General features: G+C 41.7%; 1 protein-coding gene across 2 annotated transcripts in view; it reads left to right on the forward strand.

Annotated features, from left to right (window-relative positions):
- Positions 1–21947, forward strand: part of TBC1D32 (TBC1 domain family member 32) — a 448964-nt gene that overhangs the window by 162762 nt on the left and 264255 nt on the right. For both annotated transcript variants that reach the window (XM_077487027.1, XM_077487028.1), the window contains exon 18: positions 8509–8591. In XM_077487027.1, the coding sequence (XP_077343153.1) occupies positions 8509–8591 (83 nt within the window). The remainder of the gene's footprint in view (positions 1–8508; positions 8592–21947) is intronic.

Raw genomic sequence — 21947 nt, forward strand, 5'->3', positions numbered from 1 at the left:
TGAAGTTTACCTTTTAGTAAAAGGGCCCCAGAACCCTGCAGACTGGGAGTTTGTGATAAGAAAGCAACCTCTTTAAACCAGGTCTGCCCCCTCCTCCTGCACCTTACTATTGGCTAGTGAGACCGCTCAGCACAGCCATTGGCTTATAGTAAGATATAGGAAGCAAGAACGGTTGGGTATTTGTCAAACAGGGTGACACAGGAGGTGACTGTCTTTTTCCTGGCTCACAAACTCATTGATCCTGCAGCATTAATCCAAGAAATAGATGCCACATGCAGACATATGAGGTTCCTGCTATACAATTCAAGCAGCCGTTATAAAGATTTTGTATGGTCTGCGGAAACGGGAGAGAACCTTTACCAGGAGAATCCAAGTACCTTGAAGTGGTTGTAAACCCTTACACCATATACTCGGTGAAGTGGCTGGCCTTAGGTTATAAATAGGAATGGAACAAATCCCCCTACATAAGTTGTACCTGTTTATCTGCAGTATTAACTTCTCTACATCTGTTGAAAGTGCACAATTTATAAAGCTTGTCTGAGATGTCAGGGGCAAATAGCTGAGGTCACACTCTGCAGAACTCAGTGAGGAGAGCTCTGAGAACAGACTGGGGGGGGGGGGAGAAGGGAAGGGACCCCCCCCCCCCCCCAGCACACAGGAACAGAGCTGAGGTTGTCAATCAGCTGGAGCTCCCTCTCCTGTCACTAAATTGTCAGAAGTGATTTATGCTGATAACAGAGAAAGAAAGCAGCAGACAGAAATTGCACTTATCTCTTAATTGAGACAAGTACACACTATAGAGGGATATGCTTTGTTCCTTTTTTTTATGTCTGAGGTTTACCACAACTAACATATGAAGCCTCTCATGAGCTATAATGAATTTATTCATTCCTTAATCTGTGGCATACAATATATATGGGCTGTCTAAGTCACGGGAAAGCTGCCAATTTTTTTTCCTGCTGCAAAGCAACAGAGGCAGTTCTGAATATATGGGAAGACAACATAAGGCCAAGCTGCGGGTGAAGCAAGCTGTAAATGCTAAAATCTTTTATGCCAGGTGTAAATTGGCTGTTATTACATTGAATGTAATTAAATTGTATCTCATAATAACTTTTAACTGTATGAATAATTAGGACTTATGATTATTATGTTGTAAATTGTTCACATTTTTTTCAATCCCCTGGCTTTGGCTACCGATTTACTGATACAATATCTTGTCTGTACTGGGTGATTAAAGCTGGCTATATATGGGCAGATCTCCCATGAAAATTATAATAGGTCTCTCTCTCCGTTATTAAATAAATGTGCTATGCTAATTATTATCACACCTCTGGGATGTGCACGTAGTTTATCCTTGACTTAGGTAGAGTTCAGATGCATCTCGGCATTGTTCCAATTGTAAAATGTCACTCTATATCAGTTGTGGTCAACTTACCCAATTTAGGGGGCCTCAAGTGTGGCTCTTGACATCGCAAAAGAGCAGCACATATCATTTATTAATGTTAATGATATGGAAATCTGTCAGAGACTGCAGACATGCAGCAGGGGATAGTCAGAGACTACAGACATGCTACAAAAGGTCAGAGAATGCAAATGTGCAACAGCAGATTGACAAAGACTGGGGGCATGCTGCAGGAGATGGGCAGAGACTGCAGATATGCTACAGGGGATGGTCAGAGATCATGCATGACCTAACATGTTATTAGAGTTTTTAGAGACTAGGGACATGCTGCACAGGGGTGGACTGACAACTCATGGGGCCCCCGGGCAATAGGAGAAGATTATGGGGCCCCTGGGCAATAGAAGATTATGGGGTCCCTGGGCAATAGGAGATTGTGGGGCCCCCAGGCAATAGAATATGGACACACACACACACACACACACACACACACACACACACACTACACATACATACACTGAAAAGGTACTGGTGAGGTGGGGCAGCTATAATCTTGGGATTTTTTTTAAAACACAGATTTTTACATACTGTCCCTGGTTTTATTGAGGCTGGCAACCCTGATGGGGACCCTTAGTGGCATGGGGCCCTCGGGCAGTGCCCGAATGGTCAGTCCGCCCCTGATGCTGCAGTATACCATTATAGACTGGAGATGCAATGGGAGTGATTTACTAAAGGCAAATTGTTTGTGCACTACAAGTGCAGTTGCTGTAGATCTGAGGGGAAGATGCAAGGAAAATAAACTGCATTTTTCCTTGCATATGGTTGGATTATAGAAATCATTTCAGAGTTTCCCCTCTGATTTAGAGCAACTGCATTTGCAGTACACTTCTTGTGCACAGGCTATTTGCCTTTAGTAAATCAACCCCATTATTTGGGACTAATGGAGACCACTGCTACCACAGCTCTTCTACAAATGCTTTTTATAGCCCCCTAAAGAATGACTTGTGCCATATTTGAGATTTCTCAAAAAGTAAGATAATGTACCAAAAAAACCCCAAACCTATTAAATACCAAAATGCAGTCTGATGCTCTCTACACATGGTCGGACACTCTGATGTCAAAATCCAACGGATTTTGGGCCAAACTTATTTTGGCTACACACGGTCGCACAAAATTGTCGGAAAATCCGATTGTTATGAATGAGGTGACATACAACACGCACGTTGGGACTATAAACATGCCAGTAGCCAATAGCTTTCATCTCTTAATTTATTTTGAGCATGCGTGGCACTTTGTCCGTCTGAATTGTCTACACACGATTGGAATTTGAAGAAATGGATTTTGTTGTCGGAAAATTTTAGATCCTGCTCTCAAACTTTGTGTGTCGGAAATTCCGACAGAACAAGTCCGATGGAGCCCACACACGATCGGATTTTCCGACAACCTGATCCAATCGGACATTTTCTATCGGAAAATCTGACCGCGTGTACAAGGCATAAGTCTAATCCATTAAGGAAAACACAGGAATACCAAAGGGCTGCAGGTTGGGTGCCAGGGATCTAAGCGGTTTGCCAACAGAAGAGAATTGTGCAACCGCAGTCCTGAAATTTTGTGAATTAATTTTCATAAAGGTGGAACGTTAAAGTAAAAACACTGTTTCAACATTTATGCTAGGAAATGCTGTAAAACACAGCAGTGGTATGTACTGGCATAGATCAGTAACAGCCACACCCCTCAGAACATGTGTGCTCACAGAGATTTGTATTGCAGAGAAGAAGGGGGCTGTCTGACCAGTTCTGTTACTGAATGCTGATTACTAAAAGCACAGATCCAAATTTGGTACCTACTGGACTGCACAGTCATATTTAGAAAACTTTTTCCCCAAATCTCTCCCAAAAGAGAGAAAAGGAGATGGATTATTTTTAAGTGCCCAGAGACCGTAAATCACTATAGAAAAACAAGTAAAATCACAGGATATTTTGTTTATACAAAATTATTTAAAAACAAAAGGAGTATAGACATGCAAATTGGTATGTTCAAAACATAGATATAGAATACAAACATTTGTGCTTGGATAGATAGCGGAAGGTGTATGGATCGACGCGTCTCGCCCAGAAGGAGGGCTTTTTCAGGATCCACCTTGCAACAGAGCTGATAGCTAGTAAATAATACAAATAGTATATCATTGACAGATATATATACAATATTTTATTTTTAAAAGTCAGCAGCTACAAACACTGTAGCTGCTGTCTTTTAAGGGGGACACTTACCTGTCCAGGGAGCCTGCGATTTTGCCACCCACCCCCCCGAGGCCGATCCATCCATCGGATTAGTTGCAAGCGCTGCCATTCCAGCTAAGGGAAGCTGGCAGTGGAGCCTTCAGGCTTCACTGCGGTTTCCTACTGTGCATGCTTGAGTCGCATTGTGCTTTCTGAATGGCCCCGTCGTCTTCTGGGTCACACACAGGTCCCAGAAGACAGCGGAGGAGAGGAAATGATGCCCTGGGCCGTGATCAAGCTAGAATGGAAGTACACTCAGTACTTCAGAAAAGGCAAGTAAGAAAAAAATTATAATAATAATTATCTAAAATTGAGTGGTGGAGGGGTGGTCTTTCCTTTAAGACAAAATAGTTAACCAGATGGAATTCTGCTTTAGCGTGCCATTTTAATATCATACTCGGACATATCATGTCATCAATAGAAAAAATAAAGGAAAAAGGAAGCAAAAACTTACTATATTACCTTATAAAATTGCAACAAGAGTTGGTAGAGAGAAAAAAGGGAGAAAAGGGTGGGGGGGGGGGGGGGTACGAGTCATATTTAGACAGCCTGCTTGATTGCTCTGAAAGTAATGAATATGGAAGTTATTAGTAAAATGTCTGTCTGCATATGTTTTGCTGTGACTTTAATTGTGCTTTAATCAAAAGAGCAGTATTTATTTGAGGTGCACTGTTTCTCCTACTGTGCCAAGAAAACGATAGCCTAGCTAGAAAGTGGCGAATAAATGTAGAAGAATGCAGAATAAACCCTGTGATTGTTCTAGGTAATGTTCAGAGTGTATGGCTTGCCTTTCAGTAAACAGCAGATAAGATTTGATATCTCTGTGTACAGGGGGGGGGGGGGGGGGTTATGATGAGCAATTATTATTTTTTCAAGTGTGAAGGGATCTCTATCATTATATGGTACTCTTCTGACCTGGAGAACCACCAGACATCTGGTTTTCCATGTTATTGAGTTATAAATCTGTTGTGTGCATGCCTAGCATGAAGCATCTGTGCAATGTTACAGATTTTTTTTACCTGGGCTTGCATTGCTGTGTGCTGAATAAGCTGATGATACTGCTATGAACTACTGACCTGTTAGCATCCATAGTGTTGTTTGTTGTTGTGACATTATCTGTACAGTGTTATTAAGCCTGGTAATATATTGTTTGACATATGTCAACTGTTGTATATTGTGGCGAGCTTATCTTTATTACTGCACTGCCCGTAACACTTATATCATGTCAACAAGCATAGTTTCTTCATATGAAGGGCATTTTCTCCAGTAAATGGGAGGAAGCTCTACTGACTTTCATCATCCAACCATGTACAAGCAAAAATGCCGTTTTTATTTTTTTATTTTTTTATTCCTTGCATTTGATTAGATATTCTTTGCAAAGTGAAAGTAATATTAAATTTTATTTTATTTTTATTTGTTTTAAAATGAGAAACATGTTACGCTTACCTGCTCTGTGCAATGGTATTGCACAGAGCACACCCGATCCTCCTCTTCTTGGGTCCCATGTTAGTATTTTGAGCTCCTTTCCCCGGGTTGGTTGCTCCTATAGCAAGCCACTTGCTATGGTGGCAATTGTATGTGCTTGCTTCCCAGCCCCGCTCTGTGTGTCCATAAGATGCACAGAGCAGGGCTGGGCACTCCCGCCCTCCCCACTCTCTCGTCACTGGCTCTGATTAATAGCAGTGGAACCAATGGCTCTTTTGTTTTGTACAGGCGTGCTCCCACATGTGAATAAGATGATCTTAATGTATATTATTTGATTAACCTCTATGATGTTTTGAATACCTGCTTTCTATGTATAGTTTCTATATACAGTGTGTGTGTGTGTGTGTGTGTGTGTGTATGTATGTATATATGTATGTGTGTGTGATATATATATATATATATATATATATATATATGTGTATATATATATATATATATATATATATATATGTATATGTGTGTGTGTGTGTGTGTGTGTGTGTGTGTATATATGTGTGTGTATATATATATATATATATATATATATATATATATATATATATATATATATATATATATATATATATATATATATATATATATATATATGTATGTATCTATATATATATATATATATATATATATATATAAATACACACACGGTATCTGACAAAAAGTGAGCACACCCCTCACATTTTTGTAAATCTTTTATTATACCTTTTCATGTGACAACACTGAAGAAATGACACTTTGCTACAATGTAAAGTAGTGAGTGTACAGCTTGTATAACAGTGTAAATTTGCTGTCCTCAAAATAACTCAACACACAGCCATTAATGTCTAAACCGCTGGCAACAAAAGTGAAAATATCCAAATTGGGCCCAAAGTGTCAATATTTTGTGTGGCCACTGTTATTTTCCAGCGCTGCCTTAACCCTCTTGGGCATGGAGTTCACCAGAGCTTCACAGGTTGCCACTGGAGTCCTCTTCCACATCATGGAGGTTAGAGACCTTGCGCTCCTCCACCTTCCGTTTGAGAATTCCCCACAGATGCTCAATAGGGTTTAGGTCTGGAGTCATGCTTGGCCAGTCCATCACCTTTACCCTCGGCTTCTTTAGGAAGTCAGTGGTTATCTTGGAGGTGTCTTTGGAGTCGCTATCATGTTGGAATACTGCCCTGCGGCCTAGTCTCCTAAGGGAGGGGATCATGCTCTGCTTCAGTATGTCACAGTACATGTTGGAATTCATGGTTCCCTCAATGAACTGTAGCTTCCCAGTCCCGGCAGCACTCATGCAGTCCCAGACCAGGAGACTCCCACCACCATGCTTGACTGTAGGCAAGACACACTTGTTTCTGTACTTATCACCTGGTTGCCTCCACACATGCTTAACACCATCCTTGAACCAAATAAGTTTATCTTGGTCTCATCAGACTACGGGACATGGTTCCAGTAATCCATGTCCTTAATCTATGCAATAAGGGGGTGGGTTTGCGCTATGGATAAAATAGGAAAACCTAAATTACAAAATATAACAAAGGGGCTGCCACTACCTAATGTTACCAGCCTAACAGGTTGGAATAGAGCTCAAAAGAAATATTGGTAGCTATGGCGCTCCACCTGAAACAAGATGGTGTATGAATAATTCTCTCAGAAAAAAAAAAGTATATATGAATTAATATAAAGAAAGGTGATTGGTGCCTAGTACAAATCCGCAATGTTTAAGTCAAACTTCACCATACCATATGAACATGACGATATTGGCAATAATATCAAACATTTGTTAAAACAAAAAATAAAAATAAAAGTGCTAGTGTCCAGGTGCAAAAAGGTAAAACACTCTGTCTTATGTCCCAGATTCTATAATAATATGTTGTTCAGTGTTTAATGTCCATATAACCACATTAATTTTGGAAATAACTTCCGAACAGTAATAAAGTGACTTGTGTGCTCAGTGCTTCTTAAATTCTGGAAAAAGACTGGTGCGATTTTCGTGCATGAATAAAATTCCGCACTCACCAGCTCCCCTGCCCCTGCAGGGGTTACAGCGCCTCCACAGTGGGAACCCCTGTGTCGCTATATAGAGCTGGTCCAATTTCTTCTTATTTGTCCTCACCACATTGCATTAGATGAAAAATAAAATATCCATAGTGTGATATTGTAACAAATTCTAATTTATTTAATCCGAAGAAAATTACTCACAATATTTCAGAGAAAACAAGCGCTGTATGTCATGAGATACATTCACTACCGCCGCCTCGAGAGAGAGTCCATGTACTTCCTATGGCCATGTCCTACGCATTTCGGCATTGGACGTCATCTGGAGCATGTTCTTAATCTGCTTGTCTTCAGCAAATTGTTTGCGGGCTTACTTGTGCATCATCTTTAGAAGAGGATTCCTTCTGGGACAACAGCCATGCAGACCAGTTTGATGCAGTGTGCGGCGTATGGTGTGAGCACTGGCAGGCTGACCCCCCACCCCTTCAACCTCTGCAGCATTGCTGGCAGTACTCATATGTCTATTTCCCAAAAACTTCCCAGTCTTAGTCCGTAGGCTTCAATATTAAGTTGACCCACCCTTTGCAGCTATAACAGCTGTAACTCTTAAGGGAAGGCTGTCCACACAGTTTAGGAGTGTGTCTATCAGAATGTTTGACCATTCTTCCAGAAGCACATTTGGACACTTATGTTGGACAAGAAGGCCTGTCTCGCAGTCTCCACTCTAATTCATCCCAAAGGTGTTCTTTCAGGTTGAGGTCGGGACTCTGTGCAAGCACAGAGTCCCGACCACAAGCCACTCTCCTTTGCTTCGACCCCATGCTTCTTTCAAAAATCCTAAGCCCCTCCCCCAACTTCTGCTTAAATCACATCCTGTCCTCTGCTCAGCTTCTAATCCAATCCGACTGGTTTATTTGCATATCAATGGGGAGATCATTAGATTCTCAAAACAGCATATTGGCTGAAAAATCGAACTATGAAATATATAAAAAAATAATAATAATCTGCTATAAAATCACTTGTGGTAAATATCCATAGCAACACAGGGGTATGAATGCTTTTTCAAGGCATTGTTTATATACAATCTTTTATTTATATATATATATATATATATATATATATATCTCAATAAACAATTCTTGTCACAGGTCCAGAAGAGGTTTATAACATCCAAGCACAGATATTGTTATTCTAAGCATTTTCTCAGCGTCTGTGCATACTGCTGTGAAAAATATTGTCTGCTGAGCTGGAAAACAAACATTTATTTAAATATGCACAGAATATGTAAATGTTCACACATGGCTGTAATATTGTAATACAAAAATGACATTTGCACAAGTTTTATTCTTTGTCGTCTTCCTTCATTCACAGACGGTTTTGATGTCTGAAAGAACCCCAACGCCTGTTGCTGGATCTGCTTCTCTTTCATCTGGGAGCCAGGATTCACAGGGGACGTAAGTTATGCTGCTCACTTGTAGACTGCTAGATGCAGTCCTGGAACTTGGAACTGTCATCTGCCTTTCTACAGCTGGGGTGCTCAGTAGCATACCAAGAATTTACAATATGAACAGAATCATTTCAGTTAGCTTCATACAAAATAGCCATCTCTCTCAACAAGTACGGTGTTGTACAGCATGCAGCAGTCGAAAAAACTATTGTGTGAAAATATACATTTTAAAATAACCAAACACTTATATACTTGTTTCTTTTGAAAAAAAAAATATTTTTTGTTTTGTCAGGCCTTATTCAAGCAGGTGGCCAAAAGGTGGTAAAAACAGGTAGTTGAGTCAGTTGTATTGCCCTCCAACCTCACAGTTAAAACCTAACATACAGCTGGAGGGGGCAGTACACATGCCATGATGCTTTGCGTTGTGGCAAATTGAATATGGAAGGTTGAGTTGACAGGCAACACCCTCCGTCAAACTTGCCCAATTAAGGTCAGGTGCACCTGTCAGTGAATTCATAATGATCTCAGAAACATCTCAAACAATTTTTTCTATTTTTTTCATGCTTAAATCCCGTTGTCAAAGGCCCTTAGGCTCCTTTCACATGGGTTCCACTCGGTACGTTCAGTAGGGCATCTATACACTGAGTAGAATGGGACAGATGTCTGTTTTGTGAGATTCATGCCCATTCATTGTTTACCTCTACTTAGAAAAAAACAGAGCTTTCTAGACCTATATTAGCTCTATGGGCAGCCCAATGTAATCACGCTTGCACCAGTTTACACCAGACTACCTCTGATGCGTTATGTTTAGGTCCAGGAAAACTGAAAAAGGTGAAGGCCCTTTTATTATTTTTTTCCAGACCCGGACAGACTGGGAGGTAAGCGGATGTAAGCAGACTCACGCCAATTTACATCTGTCTGCCTGACTTGTATATTTACAGTAGCTTCTGATTCTCCAAACAAAATGAAAGGCAGGCATGAATAGACCACCAGTTTTACTGATCTCTCTGGGATTAATTATCTCTTGAAAGATTAATTATATGCAGGGCTCCACAAATCCCAGGTCGCCATGGTGACTAGAAATTGCATCCTGGCACTTGGGCTTTTGTCAGCCGTCCTCATACGCCTCCCACTTGCCGACCCCATTATAGCCAAAAAACGGCTACAGCATGGTCATCTAGTTCTGGGAGGATGTCTGTTAACGCCCTCCCAGAACCCAGCGCCCCTGGGGGGCATACAGCGGGCGTGCTCTGTGATCTCTGTCCTTCAGACACAGCTGATCACAGATCAAGGTAAAGGGCCAATCAAAGTGGCACTTTACCATGTCCAATCACAGCTGATCACATGTAATCAAATGCCAGTTATCTACATTTCCTTTCCTTAGCGCTGTCACAGTGCCCTGATTATTAGGACAGCACCATCAGTGGCAATTAGTGACCATCAGTGCCCATCAGTGCAGCCTCATCAGCGCACATCAGTGAAGAAGGAAAATTACTTTTTTTTTTCTTGAAAAGGTTTTATATTTATTAAATTGTTTAAATTGTTTAGCAAAAAAAAAAAAAAAACTCAGCGGCAATTAAATACCACCAAAAGTAAGCTATATTTGTGTGAAAAAAATGGTAAACATTTCATATGGGTACAGTGTTGCATGATCACACAATTGTCATTCAAAGTGTGACAGCTCTGAAAGCTGAAAATTGGCCCGTTCAGGAAGGCAATGAGAGTGCTTAATAGGCAAGTGGTTCAAAAAACTGGTTCATATCTTTTTTAGCTGGCTCCTAGATTTAATGCAAATTTGTCAAGCCCTGATTATATGTACTGTATGTATTTATACGCTTTTGTCTCACAATCTGATATGCTGGATTCTGGCTACTCTAATGCCGCATACACACGATCAGAATTTTGGTCAGCAAAAGCGCTGATGGTTTTCCAGACGGAATTCCGATGGGATTTCGCTCAAGCTGTCTTGCATACACGCGGTCACACCAAATTCCGACCGCCAAGAATGAGGTGACATACAACACATATGACAGGACTAGAAAAAGGAAGTTCAATTGCCAGTAGCCAATAGCTTCCATCTTGTAGTTGAATCTGAGCATGCAAGCATGAGTTTTTGCAAGTGAGAATTTCATACACCCGATCGGAATTTCCGCTGGAAACTTTTTCTGTCTGAAAAATTGAGAACCTGCTCTCAATCTTTTGCTGGCAGAAATTCAGGCAGCAAAATTCCAATGGAGCATACACACGGTCGCATTTTCCGACGAAAAGCTCTCATTGGTCTTTTGCTGGCTGAAATTCTGACCGTGCATACGCGGCATAACTCCTCACCACCATCGTTTGCTTCATCTCTTATGCAGCTTTAGAGCTCTACCCCCTCCTCTAGTTTTAAGAGTTGGCAAATGAGTGTTTATATTCATAAATGCTGCTGTATGTTATTTAACCTTCAGTGTTATAGCAGGATTAATCTAATATTTAGGCAAGCTAACTAGCAGCGAGGATAGACACAAGGTGGGAATAAGGATTAATTCCCCATGCATAAAGAGGATGTTTTCACTCTGCGTATTCTTAAAACATACTTCTATTTAACTGCTGTCGCTTGCAATGTATATTTGCTCAGAATGGTAATTATTGGTAAAATATATGTAATTGCATTTTCAATCCTAATTAGCACTTTATGTTATACCAAACCTAGGATTCAGTGCTGGAACATGAGATTTTACTAGCAATCGGCAATTCAAAGAAGAAATCCATTATTATCATATTTATTGCTTAATGTCTTGCTAGCTGAGTTTAAAGTGGTATTAACCCCAAAGCCAAAAATGTAATATATTACAGCTTACCGATGTTTAAACCCAATGATCTGTCCTTTAACATGCCTCCTGTATGAGTGCCTCCACTCAGGATGAAGGAGTAGACACAGCAGCATTGCTAATCTGGGGAAAGGAGAATGTTAAATGTACTAGCAAATTTAGATACACTTATGCCGCGTACACGCGACCAGACTTTTCAACATCAAAAGTCCGACGGAAAAATTCCGGCAGACCATTCGATCGTGTGTGGGCTGCAGACTTTAGAAATGGAACATGTTTCAAATTTTTCCGCTAGAACTCCGCCGGACCCAGTTCCTACCGAGAAATCCGCTCGTGTGTATGCTAGTCCGACGGACAAAAACCGGCGCGAGGGCAGCTATTGGCTACTGGCTATGAACTTCCTTATTCTAGTCCAGTCGTACGTCATCACGTTCAAATCCGTCGGACTTTGCAGTCCGTTCATTCGGAAAGTCTGTCAGAACTCTGTCAGAACTCTGTCAGAACTCTGTCAGAACTCTGTCAAAACTCTGTCAAAACTCTGTCAGAACTCTGTCGGACCTAAGTCTGGTCGTGTGTACGCGGCATAACAAATCGAAGCCAAATTCCAGCTCACACTGCAGTTACAGAAGCAATTACACCAACAGTTTTTTTTTCCTCTTTGGAAAAAGCTTTTACATGAATAAATAAAAGTGGATCATTGTAACCACCCCTGACAATGGTAAATGGTTTGTCTCAAACCCTCCAGCTGATACATTTGCAGGGCAGCTTGTTCTGTTGATAAACAGACTTACTGGCCAGATTAGGAGGTGAAAATAAAAGATCTTTCTTCTGGGTATAATGCTACTTTAAAGTAGAGCTATAAGCAACAGTTTTTTTGTTTTTTTTTCATTTTGGATAGAGTAAGGGAGGGTTATAGCCCCTGTCGGTTCTTTTTCTCCATCTGTGTTCCATTGAAGAGATTAACATCCACCTCCAGTCCCATAGCCAAGATAGAAAGTGAGAAGAAATCCCTGCAAATCAAGGGAATTTCTTGGAGACCCCCCAGGTCACCAGAACTAGTGTCCCCATGGGAAGATTATTCCTCTTTTACTTTTCTGGGGACAACCTAAACTTTTTTCTTTTAACTTTCACTTTCAATGACAATGGTAAATAGGATAAATACAGCAGGCAAATTTCCCTAACAGAAGCACAGATGGCAATTAAAAGCAAATAGGTGTTCAAATCTATCCAAAACTAAAAAACAAAAGTTTTTGCCTTTACTTATAAGTTAACTTAAAAGCCACACACAATAGTGAAATAATTGTGATGAGTAGTTTTAGACGTGTATATTGGTTTTAGTGTGGTCATTTCAGAGCACAAATATCCTAATGCCAAAATCACCACTCTATCCACAACTAAAACAGAAGTTTTTTGACTTTAGACACCTTTTCATTTTAAATATTTACTCATGTCATTGTAACTAGTGGTGAACCGTTCCTTGGAATATATATGATGGCATAGTCTTTGATAGCTGGAGCCTGTAAGTAATGGCTTGGGATATTTATTCAGTCGTTTTATTAAATACCCTGGAAATGTAAGTTTCTGTAGAATGGAACAGTGAGATTTTCATTTCTTACTATGTGCTTCTGCATTTAAAATAAAATTCTGTCTTCGGAATGTATCATTGTTCATTCACTATCAGTTAGAAAAAGTTATATTAAAGCCTGAACTGACTTAGGCCCCTTTCGCACATGCAGACCGATCATTTGATCAGTTCAGTCACTTTTTTCGAAGAAAAAAACATATGACGTTTACCAGTTTAACGTCAGTTTTTCATCTGTTTTTACATCTGCCAGCTAGGGTCCCTAATCACTTGAGTCCTAGAGCCATGCTTTGATGCAAAAACGGACCGTTCGTCCATTTACATCCGTTTTTCACCCGATTCGTTTTTTTAATGGAAGAAAAATAGGGCTTTGATTCCTTCCAAAAAACAGATGTTGATGAAAGCAGATGTAAACGGATGATCATCCATTTACATCTGTTTTTCCATTGAGATGCATCAATGTCCTTTTTTCACCTATCAACGGATGGATGAAAAACGGACAAACAGTCCACATGTGCGAAAGCGCAAAACGTAAGCTAGAAGTAAGAGCAGCAATACATTTTTTTTATTTGTTTTTAATTTTGACCAATCATATTTTACAAACTATAGTTGCCTCAGCTGTGTACTGTGAATTTAGGAGTGTGTTGGAGTTGATAAAGCAAGGTAACTGGCACATTCTAGACTTTGCTACTTTCTTTTGAAACCAAAATGCTTCCTGCATTTTGTACATTAAACTGTTTTGTTCATGTGTATTTAACTACTTCAAAACCAGGCCAATTCTGACATTGCTCGCATACATATAAAAACCTGCGTGTTTTTTTATGGTAGATAATTACTTAGAACCCCCACCCCCCCAAAAAAAAAATAGAGAGATTTTTGAAAGCAAAGTCTCTAGGTAATAAAATTATGGGTGTTGCAATTCTTGCAATTAGCATTGCATATGCCTGTGAAATGGTGACATACTGCAGTACCTAAAAATCTCCAATGGCGACACTTTATAAGTCTTTATGGGTTACCAGTTTAGAGTTACACAGGAGGTCTAACAGAACTGTTGCTCTCACTCTGCTGTTCGCAATGATACCTCACATGTGTAGTGCAATCACCATTTACATATGCATGTGGGACCTATAAGTGAGTTCGCATTTGTGTTTGAACACAGCGGGATGTGGGGGCTTTTAAATGTTTTTTATTTTATAATTTATATATTATTTAAACAGTTTTTTTTGTTTTTTTTTATTGAACTTAATTGTCATCACAAGGGATGAACAACATCCCTTGTGAAAGCATAGGTTTTGAAATCCTTGACGCTTGTAGTTCTGATGTCACAGAAGAGGGGAAGGAATTTTCGTTCCTTACACTCTTCACTTTGCATCCAATGCGACAGGGGACCCCTTTCCGCCACCTGTAAGGCTGTATTCACACCTGTGCGTATCGTTTTCACACGTTTTTCTGCTGCAATTTTGCACAGGTCAAATGGTCACCAATGTAAAAAGAAGAAAAACGCCTGTAATCTGCTTAAAAAGAAGCTCCAGAACTTGTTTGAGCTTCAGGTGTTTTGGAGCTTCTAGCTTCAGGCATTTTGGAGTGGAGATGTGAACCATCTCCATAGAGAATAATTGTTTTTTTTTTTCCCTTCCAGCGTTTTGTAGCTTCAGGCTACAAGCTACCAAACACTCAGGTGCGAATGGGGCCTAAAATGATGGTGCGGCTGTAAAGCCGCTCAGGTCATTTTTACATTGTAGCCTATCACCAGCTGAATAGTTTGATACCAGGATCATAGCTGCAGATTCCCAACAAAGACAAATATACTGCATATGTAAAGTATGGCGGCTGGGAAGTGTTTAATAAGGACTCAAACCTAGGGAGTTGTGGGCAGAGTAGAGGGCAAAGGACCAGTCACCAGTATTACCATAGATTACCCGCAGATGATCTTTTCCCCATTAGTGACTTATGAGATCTTGTTCAACGCTGCTTCTCTTTTTTTTTTCCTCATGTCTAAGCTGCCCCCCTGATGACTGGTAGGGGAATATTCAGGAAGCAGTTATAAAGGGTGAGGAACCACAATTCCACAGAATAGATTAAGCAGACGCAGAGCGATGCTTGCACTACAGGTCTTCAGATACAGCTTCCTCTTCAGCAAGGACAAGGTAGAGTAGTGACACACCTGCAGCAAAGTTTGTGAATGGAGAAGGAGCAACTCAATGTACAGGGCAGCTGCATTATTCAGAGAAGTTCCATCTGCAGGGCCAGGACAAGGGATGGGCAGGAGGGGTGGCTGCCCTGGGCCCTGCAGTTTCATGTGAGCTGGGGGGGGGGGGAGGCACAGTGAGGAGATTGAGGAGGAGATGATTTGTGTTGGGAGGGGTCATTTGAGGGGGCGTGGGGTAAGATTTGCTAGGAGTGATGATTTAGGGGGATTTGTGTTGGCAGGAGGGATTTCGGCAGGGGGGAAATTTTTTGGAGGAAATTATGTTTTGAGGCTTAAGCATGCTCAGTTTTTATGTGTGTGTGTGTGTGTTTGTGTGTGTGATTTTTGCTAAGATGAGGCGGGGCACAGTTTGGTATGTTCACCCTGGGCTCTAGATGACCTTTTCTGAGGGCTGCCCATCTCACACCTCAGCAGACTGACTTGTAGTTCTCAATGGAATACGAGTGTGGTAATCAGCATACTAGTGGTCCGCTGATACTTCTGCCAACCCTCTACCTGGAAGCTCATACAGAGGCACAGGTAGAGAACTGGAGGAGGAATCTGCAAGAGCCCGACATAGAACTCGCGATCACTGGAAGGTGAACTTGGGCTTTATTTATTTTTAGGTTTAATACCACTTTAAAGTGGAAACTCAATGCATACAATACTTAAAGGACTTGTACCTCTATCAGCCAATGATTGAGCAGTGAATCAGCAGACTCTGGAGCTCATCTGTCTGTCCTTCTGTTTCCTGCCTATCAGTATGCTCCTTATTAGTACAAGAGTATTGCAGAATAACTGACTGGCTGGTTGTGCTGCTTCTCCCTTTACTAGTCTAAGCTGTGCTTTACAGTGGTTTGCTAAAGGGTCTGATACCAAGGCAAAATCAAATCACTTTGCATGCGTTTTTAAAAAACACATTTAGCCTGTGTTGACACTTGTACGGTGCGGGACACCCCTGTGAATCGCACAGGAATTGCACCGCATTCTTGTGCAAATCCCATGCGATATCTGTGCAGTGTGATTTGAGCCATTCATTTTGTATGGCGCAGGACACTTTTTGTATGCCACAGCCATGTGATCTGATTCTGGAAATTGCACTGAGTTTTGTGAGCTGTTTCAGGGTGTTGTTAATTTAGCATCGACACCCGCAGAAGATCGCATGAACGGAGTGTGATTTCAATGCAGTGCGGGAAACACATAGGACTCGCTACGTTTCCCGCATTGCATCAGTATGAACCTAGGCTTAATGATGTATTAATAAATACAGAATTGCGCTGTTTGTGTCTTATATATTTGCCTAGAGTTCAGCTTTTAAATTGTATAATTGACTCCCTGAATTAACTTGGTGTTTGTAAAGGAAACCTTGTGTTTATCGTTACTTTATCTCCCCCTGCTATCATGAATGTGCAATGAAAATCATTTTCCCAGCAAGTGTGTGTTTCTTCTCATTAGTAGGTGTGATTTAGACATTTTGTTTTGTGGTAACCATGTTCTAACCTTTTGTTTTACCCTGCAGGAAGCTGGATTTTTTGACAGTCTTGCCACAGTTTTGTATATGTACACAAGAATTGTCTAATTTAATAGTTAATTATACTGCTTTCATTAGCTTTCCTGGCAATTTATGTTTTAATCAAACTCAATTAAATAAACTATATTGCAATATATGTTTCTGCAGTTGTAGCTAGTGAAAGTTTTATGACCCATATCATGAAGCGACACCATTTCTTTAATTAAAAAGAAATGAATTCCACAAATTTCCTGCTTTTTAGTATTGGTTTATTTCCCTAACAAATAGGAAATACGTTTTATTTGTAAGTACTTTATTTGCAGATATTTTTTTATGTAGTTTAAGTGTTTTTTTTGTTTTTTTTTATTTCTAAGATTTTTTACAGCATAAAAAAGACATTAAAACATTGGGGAAGATTTGCTAAAACTAGGGCACACAGAATCTGGTGCAGCCGTGCATAGCAACCAGTCAGCTTCTAGGATTTATTGCCAATGTGATATCAACTACTTAACCACTTCCCACTCGGCCTATAGCAGAATGACAGCTGGGCGGTGGTTCAGTTATCCTGCAGGACGTCATATGACGCCCAGTCAGGCACGCATCGCGGCGATCGTGGTGCGGTGTGTCAATCTGCACTGATCTTGGTAAAGAGCCTCCGACTGATGTGATCAGCCATGTCCAGGAACAGGAAGAGCCGTTGATCGACTTTTCCTCACTTGCATCTGACAGACGCGAGTAGAGGAGAGCTGTTCAGGCAGCTCTCATGACAGGGGGGTCTGTCCTAATTGTTTATCTGTGCCACCCCCCCCCCCCCCCCCTGGATCCCACCCAGGACCACCATCATGCTGCTCAGGACCACCAGGATGGCCATCCACACTGGACCACCAGGTATGTCCCTCCCAGACCACCAGGGAAATGCCAATCAGTGCCTAGGCAGCTACCAATCAGTGCCCACTCACAATGCCTACCACTGCCAGTGCCACCATTGATGCCTATCAGTGGCGTGTATCAGTGCCCAGCAGTGCCGCATATCAGTGCCACCCATCAGTGCTGCATATCAGTGCCCATTGTCGGTGCCTGTCAGTGCCCGCTCATTGGTGCCACTTCATTGGTGCTGCCTTATTAGTGCCCATCAGTGCCGCCTTATCAGTGCCCATCGGTGAAGGAGAAAACTTACAAAGTTTTATAACAGAAACAAAAAGCAAAACCTTTTTTTTTTTTTATTTGCTTATCAAAAAGAAAAAAAATGCACTGGTGATCAAATACTACCAAAAGAAAGCTCTATTTGTGGGGAAAAAAAATATATAAAAATTCTGTTTGGGTACAGTGTAGCATGACCGCCCAATTGTCATTTAAACAGCGACAGTGCAGAAAGCTGAAAATTGGCTTGGGCAGGAAGCTATATAAGTGCCTGGTAGCAGCTGCCGTCGTTATGCGTCGCTACTTTGACATTAAATACCGATGTTATGACAGCAGATTGCTGCCATAACCCCGGTATTTTTAAAAATTGCAGACTTTACTCTTTCATATAAAAGTGGTCTCTGCGGCGGATTCTCCGCGGGATCATTTTTATCAGTGTCGGGGGAGGGGCCCCCCTCCCGCCGTGGTTCGGTCGTCACCACCGCTTAACAGAGCCGTTCGTTTCCTCTCGCCACACTGCCTGGATGCCAAGTGAGGGAAAGATGGCACCCCGCTCGGCTTCATAGCATTGGAGGGCGGAGGCGACGTCAAACATCACTTTAAGAGGAAATTTTTTTTTCATGAATTTATTTATTTTTTATTTTATTGCATTTTTGTGTAAATATGAGATCTGAGGTCTTTTTGACCCCAGATCTCACATTTAAAGCGGTTGTAAACCCTTGTTTTTTTGTTTTTTTTTACCTACGGGTAAGACTATGATAAGAGTTACCTGTAGGTAAAATGAATATCCCCTAAACCTGTATGGTTTAGAACAGGGGTGCCCAACCAGTGGCCCATGGAGCCCTCTGATGTGGCCCGCAACCTCCTGCTCTGGGATAGAATAGAAAGAAGACTGTTATTAAAGGTCTCAGTTTATTACTAAAATCACAGTGTATATATGGGCATATCTTTTCTGCAGTGGTTACTGGGCTGCTTTTCAAACTGATCCGCAGGTGCAGAGCAATTTACCTGCGGGTTACCTGCCCTGAGCCATAGACTTCTATTATTACCTGCAAGTTTGGTGAGCTTTCTGAAAGTGCACCAAACCTGCAGAACATAATAGAAGTCTATTGCGAACTGCAGGAAAGCCAAAAGGTACACTGTATTGCACACGTAGTGCGGGTAAACTGCAGCCCATCAGTGTGAAAGCAGCCTTGGACCCCTTTCACAGGGTCAGTCCGACAGTCCGACCAATTGGACCCTCCATTCACCTCTAAGTAGCGGCAGACATAAACCGACTTGTGCTCTACCTCCAATACGATCCACTAAAAAGTATCGTGGGATGCGTCTGTGTCTGCTCTGCAAATGCAGAGTGGTCATGGACATGCCAACCACCCGCTCCGCTCATTGCGGCCCGTAGCCAATTACCAAGTCGTTTAAGTGGCCCTCGCTCTTCAAAAGGTTGGGCACCCCTGGTTTAGGAGATATTCACTTTGCATTCAGCCGACGTCAGCGGCGCATGTGCTGTGAATGCCCAGCTGAATGTCTGGTAGACGATGCCTCACCTTGCCAGGAAAAAAGACTCCCATGCACATGCACGCGAATGACATCATCACGGCTCCAGCCACTCATAAAGCCAGAGCCGCGAACCCAGAAGATGCGCCGAGGGCAAAATGTCAGCTCCCTCAGCGTGGACCAGGATTAGATACTGACACCTCGTTGTAAGGTATTTCACAATGAGCTGGTAGTTCTTTTTTTTTTTTTGCGGATATTTAAACCGCTTTAATAGGTTCTGCCATGCTTTTTTTTTTGTGTTTAGGGATGTTTACATTCCTTGCAATAGGAATAAAAGTGACCCTTTTTTTTTTTTTTTTTTAAAGGACAGTGTCAAAATAAAAAGTAAAATAAATAGGAAAAAAAAAATCAAAGCGCACCGTCCCGCTGAGGTCGAACGCAGAAGCGAACGCATACGCAAGTTACTCCCACATATGAAATGTGAGGTATTGCCGCAATTGTTAGAGCAAGAGCAGTAATTCTTGTCCTAGACCTCCTCTGTAACTCAAAACTGGTAACCTGCAGAAATTTTTAAACATTGCCTATGGAGATTTTTAAGGGTAAATGTTTTTCGTCGCAATTTTGAAGCATGACATGTTGGGTATCAATTTACTCGGTATAACATTATCTTTCACAATATATAAAAAATTGGGCTGACTTTACTGTTGTCTTATTTTTTTAAATTCAAAATAGTGTATTTTTTTCCCAAAAAGTGCGCTTGTAAGACCGCTGCGCAAATACGGTGTGACATAAAGTATTGCAATGACCGCCATTTTATTCTCTAGGGTGTCTAAAAAAATATATATAATGTTTGGGGTTCTAAGTAATTTTCTAGCAAAACAAAATGATTTTACCTTGTAAACCCAGTGTCTGAAAAATAAGCCCGGTCCTTAAGTGGTTAAAGCTTTTTTTCTTTTAAATAAAATAACAAACATGCTATACTTACCTGCTCTGTGCAAAGGTTTGCACAGAGCAGCCCTGATGCTCCTCTTTTGGTGTCCCTGCCAACGCCCCAGCCTCCTCTTTGGTGAGTGCCCCCATAGAAAGACGCTTTCTATAAGGGCACTCGTGCGGGCTCACTCCTGAGCCGCCCTGTCTGCGTCTATTGGCTTTGGCTCAGGACTTTGAATATCTCAGTTCATAAATGATGTACAGTTCAGAATCCTGGGACTCAGTTCAATCTGCAATTCATTTCTCCTCCACTGAAGCACGTACACCTCCACCTTTAACTGAAATCCAGGGAACCTCAGCATCTCCCTAAGATCACACTTTGCTGCTTACCAGATCTATTGATGTAACCAAGTCAACCTGCTGCATATTTAACCACCTGAAATCCACCACCATCCTGAAGTCTGTCACAAGGTCTCTCCCTGCAGCCTGGGCACCAGAGTTGGGCTGAGCGCGATCACCTCCGAGGCCAGCCACATCCCCTAGCCAAATCCTGCCCAATCAAAATGTCTAAAAAGAAGCAAAAGGCCACTAGAGTTTGTAAGCCGATTGTAACACCTTAGATCTGGGGTAAAGGCAGACCAGCATGAATTGGTGTCTTAGTTTTATTTATTTTTTTATCCATATTTATTTATATTTGTCCATATTTGTTCCTTGTTTACATATTCCTTTGAAAATTACACATGCAGCAGTGCTCTAAGTAACGTGGCCCATAGACCTTTTGTTCTGCTATTGATATCTTTCAGCTTCTTATTGCTGCTTGTGTAAATCCTTGCCTTTCCCCTGATTGGGCTGCTCGAGAAAGTAGCAGAACCCCAGAAATGTGTAGAGTCCTGCCCTGTCGCCGCCCCATTGCCTGGCGGTTGACAGCTGCTCCGGTCCCACCCACCCCCGGCATCACTGCTCAGTTTTGACAGCTGGTGTTCTCCCCATGCAAGCTGTTATTCTGCCAGCCTCACCATCTGCTGCATGTGGAACTATTTTATCTGGCTGTGCAGTTCTCACTCTTGAGTGAGTGTGCCCTGATCAGTTGGTGGGGGATGAGAGGGAGGATCTCTGTCCCCAACATATGTGACCTCTCATGTGAAACAGACTGCCATTCTGCACCCGCGGCACTGAGTGATTCCCTGAGCTCAGCCTTTTCAGCTGCTGGTGGGTGAGGAGGTAAGAGAGAAGGATCTCTATCCCCTGCGTGTGAAACACATTGTCTGTCATCTGTGGGCACTCGCTGTCACTGTCCGTGATCTTGATTTCCGGGACTCAGCCCAGGACAAGGCCGGTTCGGGACATCCCCATGGCTAAGCTCCGGGGGGGGGGGGGGGGGGGAGAGAGAAACATGTCGTGGGCATGGCCTCGCAGGACCCTGGGCTGAGGCTGTCTCTTTCAACTTAATGCTACTTGCATGGATGTGAGGCACTGGGAATTCCTTCTCTCTTTTTTTTTTGGTTCGGGAGAATGTGTAAATAATCCGCGACTGTAAATTGGGACAATTGGCAACTATGGGAATGGGCACAGGTGAGTATGGGGGGCCGGTGCTGGGGGAATTCTGTCACACATAAGGTATTTTACCTTAATGCATAAAATGTATTAAGGTAAGGAACCTTTAGGTTTTATAACCATTTTGATTCACGAGATTCTGCACCAGTTTTAGT

This window comes from Lithobates pipiens, unplaced genomic scaffold (assembly GCF_037356315.1).
Source record: "Lithobates pipiens isolate NorthernLeopardFrog02 unplaced genomic scaffold, aLitPip1_a1.2 Scaffold_18, whole genome shotgun sequence".
Taxonomy (NCBI): domain Eukaryota; kingdom Metazoa; phylum Chordata; class Amphibia; order Anura; family Ranidae; genus Lithobates; species Lithobates pipiens.